We start from the raw sequence: 9,883 nt of genomic DNA on the forward strand, positions 1-9,883 counted from the left end.
CAGTAAATACTTTGCCTTTTCGGGTTCGAAAAAAAAGAAAGAATACGCATTAAGCGTATTGTACTAGCAAAATAAAGAAATACAGTTTAATCGACCTCAGCACAGATATCTCTGGGAACGGTGCAATGAACTAAAATATTTTTTGCAAATCTCTTGAAGTTTTCGTATAGACCTGACGATGTGTTGCTGTCTTGTAGAGTATGAGGCAAAGTCGATTCGACGCGTGATACGATACTATGGCCGGTAGGCCGATAACTCAGCAGAATCAAGGTATTCAGAGTGCAGTATTTCAAGATGATCATGGACCAGTTGAAAGTCCGTTAAAGCAAGAATCAAACATCAATCAACCTACCGCTGATGGAAGCACAATTCGACTACCAAGATAACTCCTTTGAAGTTTAAATTAGACCTGACTTCGCCTTGTATGTTCTATAGCACTGATGCGTGGTGCCATACGATCTTCAGAGTGCACCATCAAGTTACGAGGTGATCTCCAAGCAGTTGACAGTCTACAACACATTTTAAGTGGAGAACCATCATTCAATAGAAACACATTTCTGCAATCAAATAACTTATTTTCGGTTTACAGTTATGTAGACCTACGGTCGTCGGGCTCTTTTAGTTTACTAGCAATCAAGACCTTTGCATTTTATTGAGGTGATCAACAAGCAATTGAAACTCGACTGCAACAAGATTCAAACATACAATCAATCATACCAGAAGAGGAACACATTTCTGCTACTAAAAAAACTGATATGACGTTTACATTAGACCCAAGGAAATCGGGCTGTGTTCGAGAGTGCTTGATAAAATATAGTGAGTGACGTCATACAATGGCCAGTAGCGATTGTCAGAATCAAGATCTTCAGAGTGCAGTGTCGCGAGATGATCTTCAAGCGGTCAAAGGCCTATTACAACAAGGTACTGACGTAAACCAACCAGATAAAAATGGAAACACTCCATTACACATGGCTGCACAACGTGGCAAGAAAGATATCATAGAGTTTCTCCTTAAACATGGTGGTGATGTAGAGAAGGAGAATAAAGATGGAAAAAGACCCTTACATCTTGTCACATCGCATGGAAACCTTGAAGCAACGAAAGTAATACTTAGCCACAGTGGAAATGTGGAAGCAGAGGACAACACAGGCTACAGTGCATTACTGAACGCTGTAAAGAATGGTCACAATGATATAGTGCGATACTTCCTCAGTCAAGGCGCCGGCGTGAATAAGGGAAATTCGAAGGGCTGGACACCTTTATACATTGCAGCAGGATTCGGTAAGCTTCACATGGTGCAATACCTCATCAGTCAAGGAGCTGATGTTAGAAAGGAAAATCATGACCGATGTTTTTTTTGCAGACAGCGCCCGGGTGAAGAAGGCTACACTGTTTTGACTGAGAATAACTTGGTAGGGGAATATGAAGTGGAGGGGGTAGGTGAAGTGGGTCATTGTAAACTGCTAAGTGCTGCTTTCAATGATCAGCTTGATCTGATCAGTAAAGAAGAGGAGGAAGATGAGGTACTTGACCTGGACTGTGATCGATGGACTGCATTACATAGTGCTGCTATGAATGGGCACCTCAATATTATCGATTACCTGATAAGTCAAGGATCGGAAGTGAACGAAGGGAATGCCGAGGGTTTGAATGCTTTACACGGTGCTGCTGCTAATGGTCATCTTAATATCACCAAATATCTGATTAATAAGGGAGCTGAAGCAAATACAAGAAATGATGCAGATCATACCGCTTTACACGTTGCTTCCGTTTTTGGTCATCTTGATGTAGTCAAATATTTGATCAGTCAAGGAGCTGAGGTGAATAAGAGAGATAGTAAAGATAACACTCCATTACACAATGCTGCTCTCTTTGGTCATCTGAATGTAGTCAAATATTTGATCAGTCAAGGAGCTGAGGTAAATAAGGGAGATAAAGATGCTGAGGTGAATAAGGAAAATAATGAGGGCATAACTCTATTACAATGTGAAGCATACTATGGTCATCTGGATATGACCAAATATTTGATCAGTCAAGGAGCTGAGGTGAATAAGGGAGATAGTAAAGATGGCATAACTGCATTACACATTGCAGCACAATGTGGTCATCTGGATATGACCAAATATTTGATCAGTCAAGGAGCTGAGGTGAATAAGGCAAGTAATGATGGCATAACTGTATTACAATGTGCAGCATGCTTTGATCATCATAATTTGACTAAATATTTGATCAGTCAAGGAGCAGAGGTGAATACGGAAGATAGTGACGGCTGCACTCCACTACAGGCTGCTGCTGAAGAAGGTCATCTTGACATGTGCGATTATCTGATCAGTGAAGGAGCTGAGGTTGGCAAGGGAGATGGCGATGGTTGGACCCTCGGTAATGCTGCTCTAAACGGTCACCAATTCATCACCAAATATTTGATCAGACAAGGTGCTAAGGTGAATGATAGATATAGCAATGGCCGAACTGCCTTACACTTTGCTGCTCAGAATGACCATCTTGAAGTCACCAAGTGTCTCATTAGCCATGAAGCTAATGTCAATACAACTGATAATCAGGGATGGATCCCCTTGCACGTTGCTGTTGAATGCGGTCATTTTGATATGTGCAAGTTTCTGATTGGTCAAGGAGCTGAGGTTAATTATGCTGATAACAAGGGCTGCACAGCTTTACACTTTGCTGTTGAAAGCGCCAATCTTGATATCACCAAGCATTTGCTTCGTAAAGGAGCTGAGGTTAACAAAGAAAATTACCAGGGTGATACACCACTACACATTGCCATCAAACAAGAATACTTCGAGCTTGTTCAAGTTCTACTTTCAGGAGGAGCATGCTGCTTTTCTGATAACAAGGACGACCAGACGCCATTACATCACGCATTGACTCTTGGGTTCAAAGATATCACCGATATACTCCTTGCTGATTGGAATTCAAAGGTATTAATATTATTTTACTACAATCATCATCATGAATAATACAATCATTATTTTCCAGTAGTAGTAGTAGAGTACATGTAGTAATATAGTAGCGTTTAATAGTTAATTCAACTCCAGTTGACCACAAAGACTACACAGGCTACAAAATTTTATAACGGGTACAGGGAAATTAGATACAATAATGCATCATTTGAATTATGGCAATGTGTTTGACTGCATTAGAAAGCTTGTCGAGTAAACCGCTTTCGAATAAAATATAAGGTAAATTAGATTACAATGTAGAATATCTTTTTTTATTACATTCTATTTCAATTTGACATGATTTAATGTTTGTGTCTGGCATATCAACAGAAAGGGAAAAAAATCATCTAGTTTTATCTATGCTTTTGGGTAGTATACACATATTAAGATAATTTGGTCATTCTGGCTCACATACCAATTGAAAAAAAAATGCATTACGTATTTCAATCCATCAGAACAATCTACCGATTCTTCACATTGCTGTCCTCCGCGGTGATGCATCCCTAGTAGAGAAATTAATTCTTTATGGGTGTGATCTCAACACTCAGTCAACTGATGGTCAGACGTGTCTGCACAAAGCCATTAAGTTATGCTACATGACTGAGAGGACTATGAAGGAAACTGACACATTAAAAAAGGTGACATGGGCATGCATATTTTTAAACAAAAAAACAGGAATAAATGTAGAGTTATAGTTCACAAGAGGGAGAGTTTTTTGATAATCTTCCTTCTTGTTTCTTCCCCTTCCCTCTTTTTCACCAATTGAAAACTGATGCGGCCGGGGGGATTTTGCCACCAGGAATTACACTGTTTCACTTTATTATTATTATTAATGTATTCACCAATGAATTTCCTTTTGTGCCACTACACAGTGGGTTGAAATTAAGGCAAGAGAAACGTATGCATACCTCAACAAAAGCTTATAACAAATTTTTTTTTTTTTTTTTTGAGATATGTAATCAAATGAAAGTATTTTAACATTCCCTGGCATACTAATGGAAATTATAATGGTATCAAGATGGAATTATCACATTATATGTTTTGCTGACATAGACATAGTTGATACTAAATAAAAGCTGGACATATTTTCTAAGGTCACTTTCAAATCTCTAGATTAAAACCTGAAGAAGAGAGTTTTCCACTAACAACCTTTAGAATGGCTAAGTAATTAATCTACACAGAAAGGACATTCTTTTGACTTTAGTTTGAACGCAGCCCCGGCAGGAAAATGGGTGACTTGTTATTCTTTTACAGATATCCAATGAATACTACAATGGGGCGTTACCTCCTGAGAAGGGACTGGTGTTCTATCTTCTTGACAATGGAGCTAGTTTAGATATAAAGGACGATGCAGGCAATCTACCAATCGACTATGCTAAGGATCACGTGATCAATCAGATGATCTTGCTAAGGTTGCATTCTTTGATATCACTTGGTTTTATTTTATCAAAACTGCTAGCTAAATGTTTTGATATAATTTCTGAGATGTATCATGAGGGTCAACGAAAACGTATTTTATGCTTTCAATTGATTTAATTTGATTTTTTTTTCTTGAAAACATTAATACGAACTTCCTTCAGCTATCACAAAGCCAGCACTTATATTGCGAAATTTAAAGTTCTATATACATACGGTAAACAAATTCCAACAAATTGTATATTTTCTTTTGCAGAAGTTGATGCATTATCATTTTAGTAATTTGTAAATTGCATAATTTATGGAAATGCATGAACTAATTTACTTATATTACAAAACATAAAATTATTTAGATACTAAAGTAATTATGAATGTTATTTATCTTATTTTAGGTCACCTATAGAGGATATTGTATATTCAAAAGGTAAGATTTGAAATTTCAGACATTTATTATTGCTCCTCATTAAATTCACCCCCTAGATATTGTACCAATATTTGCTTTTGCTCACCATGAAAAATGTTTCCATCTCCAGGTATTAAACATTCAATTGACAAATTTCTTCTTAATATTACAGTCTAGTTTGACATTTCAAGCTAGTAAAAGTGTTTGATATCAGTTCCAAACGTGAACACGAATGGGAAAATGTAATGTTCATGTAACTAAAATTCGTCAAACAATTCGTAATGATAATTGCAGATTCTGTAATGTACCGTATTTCGTAGGGATATGTTTTATACTTAAATTTGTATGTACATTTAAAACTAAGTTTGATATTGTAATGCTGTTTTACTATCTTAAAAAAAATAGATGCACCACCAAGTACTAGTAATCTTTCCGTTGAAGTCAAGTCATCAAACAACCAAAAAGTTGATCTAGGATACCATGACGTGTCAATCTTTATCCCTCCTGGCGCTGTTCTCCATGATGACAAGGGCGAGATCACACTTACAGTCTTACGAGAGCTACCCGGTTTCGACCTTCACGAAGATGAATCAGTTGCCTGCTATGGAATCAGATGTGATCCTCCACATATGGTCTTCCAGTATCCTGTTGAAATTAAAATACCACACTCTTCAGTGGTCATTAATCCAGATCAAGTGAAACCAGACATCGTTTCTCGTGTATGGGACTCGGTCAATGGTAAGTTAATCTGCGTCGTCAGGTTTGATCAACTTTGTTTAATTTCATCAAAGTTAAGTCTCGCCCCCATTTCACGTCATCTGTATTGACTCATTTCTATTATCGTCACTGTCACGAACCCCTCCCAAGTCCCAAATGTCTTCGCCATCATCATTAACATCACCGTCATTACGATCATCATTATAATCATCACTTATCTTCCTTATCACCCTCCATACTTTTCTCAACGTCGTCATCCGCCATCATAGCAATTTCAACTCATCATAATCATCTCCATCATCACCAACATCATTGATAAACATATGGTCAGTCATTGACATCAACAGCATTAGGGTGGTGATTTTTATTAGACTGCCAATGCCATTTTAATTGTCGTATATAATCAATGCATACATAGTGCACCAAGAGAATGGTCACCACATCTCCTGAAGCACCGGGCATGGTGGCTCAGCGGTAGAGCGTCCGCCTCATGAACGGGAGGTCGTGGGTTCGATCCTCGGCCGAGTCACACCAAAGACTTATAAAAATGGGACCTTCTGCCTTCTTGCTAGGCGCTCAGCATTTAAATTGGAGAAGGGTAATAATAACATGTTATGTTATGCAGGGCCCGCTGGTAGAGCAGTTTCCTAACTGAAGTGGCTACCCTGGGTAAATAAAACGTTATTATTATTATTGTTATTATGGCAGCACGAGACCTAGCATAGCCCTCCCAGAATTGCGTGCAAGGTTTTTTTTAGGGAGGGGGAAGGGGGGGGGGAGACGAGTACTTCTTTAAGGTTCGAGATTATTATCTTAATTTAACAATTAATGAGAATCGCCAGGCATGTAAATTTAATTGTATAAATTATTTTATCTCCATAAGATCTACCAAGAACTTCAAGACAGAGATCATCCAACTCATCGGACGAGCCACCATTCTGCAGAATATACGAAAGGCATCTAGAGCTCTACATCACCCACTGTGCTGAGTGGTGGGTTCTTATTCCTCTTGAACAACAGGTGATCCGACGGAAACTTATGTGCACTCCATACATCCCAGATAAGATAGAGAAGAGTCAAGAATTTTCAATAAATCTCCAGATGTATAACGATCTTCCTGGGACCGAACGGGTAAGAATAATCAATGTTGATGACATCTTGGAATACTTTTCAGGATTTCATAATTTAGCAATCACCACTTGTCATTAAAACCCTACTAAAATTTCACCTTAAGTTTAACTTTGTTTTGCCACAATTTTCATTTTGAGCTAATGGCTTGGGCTACATATATATATATATTAGTATGGTGTCAAGCTACATCATCTGTTCATCACTTCAATCGTAGATGAGGTAAAAAACTTGCATGTCGAAAGGAATTTATTGATTGCTCGCCCATTTTCATTTTGTTGTCTTGATTATACCATGGTAATTATATGTAGAACGAAGATATGTTTATATTTGGTGCTTTCATGATAACAATAGAAACAATATAGGATTAATACAGTGCGTCCCAGAATAAAAAACCGAAACTGATAATAAGCGATGATTTATTCTAAATTTATTCATAAAAACAATAGACAAATGACCTACCAATGTAAAGCTTAGAATCTCCTCTTTCATCTGATATTTCTTAGATTATTCCTCATTCAGGCATGAGTGAGCAAAAACAATTTGAAGAAAGGAAACTAAAAACTCATTTGGTGGGGGTATCTAAATGTCAAAAAGAAAATCACATGCCTAAAAAGTTCAATATCTGCTCTTTTATTTGTGACCTTAATCACAAAAAATGGCCAAGAAGTAAAAAAGTAATGTTCCCTCTACACAATGGTTGTATTTTAATAATTTCATTAAATAAACGTGTTTTCACCGGTTTCCCACAGAAGCTATCGCATGGTTAACAAAAGAAATAAAGTTAAATGCCAGTTTTGGTAACGATATGAAAATGAGTTCGTACAAAATCCAATGAAATGACCACCAAAGTGTCTGTTTGTGTAAATAAAGAATATGTGCCAAAGGATTCTGGTAGAAATTGTTTAATTGCTGAGAAATTAGCAAATAAGCACATGATTCGGGTCAAGCGTTGGGCACGACATTCAAAGCAATAATAATACACTGTCCCACGTGCGTTTATCTGTGTTGGTGATCTTCAGTGTAATTATTTTTCAGCGTAGATTTCAAGATTTCACAAAGTTCAGTTTATATGACTGTACCAGATCCAGATCCTCGATGATATACTGACAATTAAGCCTGGTTTTATAGACTTTCTCATGAAATCAGTTTTTACTGCAACTACTGGCATTTCTCTTTAATGCATGGCTGATCGTCAACAAAACGGAGTGTCGAGTGAGTTCAAACGTCAGCCTGTAAAACCTCTTCATTTTATGAAATTATTGAAATTCAGCCTTTATTTCAAATTACCAGAACTTTTTTTTATTTCTCGACCATTTTTTGTAATTGAGGTATCAAAATAAAGAGCAGATATTGAACTTTTTAAAAATGTGGTTTTCTTTTTGAAACCAAGATACAGCCCAAAAATGACATTTTGGTATCCCTAGCCTTCTTCAAATTATTTTTTTTTCGGTTTTTGTGGGACGCACTGTATAGCGCACATATCGTCTTTAGAATATCAAGGCGCTTCTACATGTCTGGGCTACGCTAGACTACCGATTCCGGTGCTTACAGCTTTTTGAAGAATTACTTCCTGCCGGTACCTATTTACCTCATCAGGGTTGAGTGAAACAAAACTGAGTGTAAATCAGTTGCTGAAGAAAAACCCGCCATGACTGGGAATCGAACCGATGTCCATCATATTGAAAGGCGATAGACTTAACCACTAAATCACGACGTTTCAATACTCTTATGATTATTGGTATTATTGTATATTGTCTTGATCATGTTGATCAAGCTATTGACCCCTTCCAAATGGGTGCAAAATTAACTTACTTGAAAATTTCTAAAAATGGAACTGAAATTCAATCGATTTTCAGATAATTTTGAACAAGTTGCATTTAAAATATATCCACAATAATTATTATTATTATGGTAAAGTGGTAAATGTAATATATTTAATGATGCTAATTAAACATCAATATTCTGAACAGATTTTACGAGAGGAGGCGAAGCAACAATTTTACCACAGATGTCACTGCTCAGTACCTTTCAGCATTGAACCCAGGTCTGGTGACGTCATCATCACGTGCCAACGTGATGGAGAAGAAATCGAAAGCCAGGTAAAGTTAACATGCATGATATATTGTTATATTGGTTTATATTTATAAAATTTAAATGCGACATACAAAACAAGTATAAAATCCTTGACTATTAACTGAAATAAAATACATTTTAAAAAGGGGTCCCTATGGTTTCAAGAAAAATATTTTCAGCAATATGGTGTTGTTCTTCTTTGTCAAATAGGTCCTCTCTGTGAGGGATCTTCAAACCAAGTTGAAACAGTGCGTTTCACTATACGTACCTCCATGTACAGATGATGTTGACTTTACAGCGATTACAATAACAATTGCACAGTCTGGAAAGCACGGGATATCACGATCTATTGCTTTTGTCCCAAGATACATAGGTAATAAAACTGTCCTTATTTCGACTTCTCTATTTCGATAGTGAGATTCCTCTATCAAATCTTAAAACAAATACACACGATTGGTAAAATCATTTATTATCCTGATGTTGTATTTATTTTCTAGGTCACTCATGTCAATGAAATATCATCAAAGAAAATAAAATAGTATTTAACCATATATTATTACAGAATACTATACTAGCTACATATATGCGGAAGAATTTGTAAACGATTGCTGTGAGTGAAAAGCCTACTCGTGTTAAAAGAATACGGATTTGATATTCTTATAGCCATGAATAAAAAATGCCTCGAAAAGGTTTGCTTCTCTTATTTTCAAATTTCGTCATACTTATTATCCGTATTTTCAGATGGACCAGAGTGGCCATCTCCATCTGAACACATAAACTTCAGTCGGTAAGTCTCCATCAGTTTAAACGTTTAGAAGCCGGGTTGTTAAGGTTGAGAAAGCCCGTCAGGTCTTCTTCAAAATTAACAAGAAAAGAAAGGCCATTTTAGAATCGGCTGACATAGCGATGTCATTTTCACAATACACGAACAATACTTTCTGAAAGCTAATGCGTAATTACAATTTGTTGGATATATCGATTGAATATTAATTTGTTTTTTTTTGCTTTTTTAAAATTTCATTTCAAGGAACACAGTACGTATGGAGCAAATTCTCAAATGAATCTTCACTGTTGAAAAAGCCCCGTGATTTGACAGAAAAAAAAGATTTTGCAGAAAGCAATAACAGGATCATTCTGTAAATTATAAAAACATAATTTTTTTTCCGCAATTTACAGGTCTGTT

The 9,883-nt window shown here is 36.6% G+C and overlaps 2 protein-coding genes across 2 annotated transcripts; both read left to right on the forward strand.

Moving 5' to 3' along the window:
* The first annotated feature begins 460 nt into the window (after positions 1-460).
* LOC121417784 (ankyrin-1-like) lies at positions 461-3,311 on the forward strand. The gene is made up of 2 exons (XM_041611519.1): positions 461-2,939; positions 3,291-3,311. Exons 1-2 carry the CDS (start codon positions 834-836, stop codon positions 3,309-3,311), a joined length of 2,127 nt encoding a protein of 708 aa, XP_041467453.1. The 5' UTR covers positions 461-833.
* A 116-nt stretch (positions 3,312-3,427) lies between these two features.
* On the forward strand, positions 3,428-9,526 carry LOC121417417. The gene is made up of 8 exons (XM_041611114.1): positions 3,428-3,598; positions 4,215-4,372; positions 4,769-4,800; positions 5,185-5,517; positions 6,380-6,627; positions 8,598-8,726; positions 8,911-9,073; positions 9,442-9,526. The coding sequence occupies exons 1-8, from the start codon at positions 3,557-3,559 to the stop codon at positions 9,489-9,491; spliced, it is 1,155 nt and encodes a 384-aa protein (XP_041467048.1). The 5' UTR covers positions 3,428-3,556; the 3' UTR covers positions 9,492-9,526.
* Positions 9,527-9,883: the final 357 nt, after the last annotated feature.

The sequence above is a fragment of the Lytechinus variegatus genome, chromosome 6 (genome assembly GCF_018143015.1).
Source record: "Lytechinus variegatus isolate NC3 chromosome 6, Lvar_3.0, whole genome shotgun sequence".
In the NCBI taxonomy this organism is placed as follows: Eukaryota; Metazoa; Echinodermata; class Echinoidea; order Temnopleuroida; family Toxopneustidae; genus Lytechinus; species Lytechinus variegatus.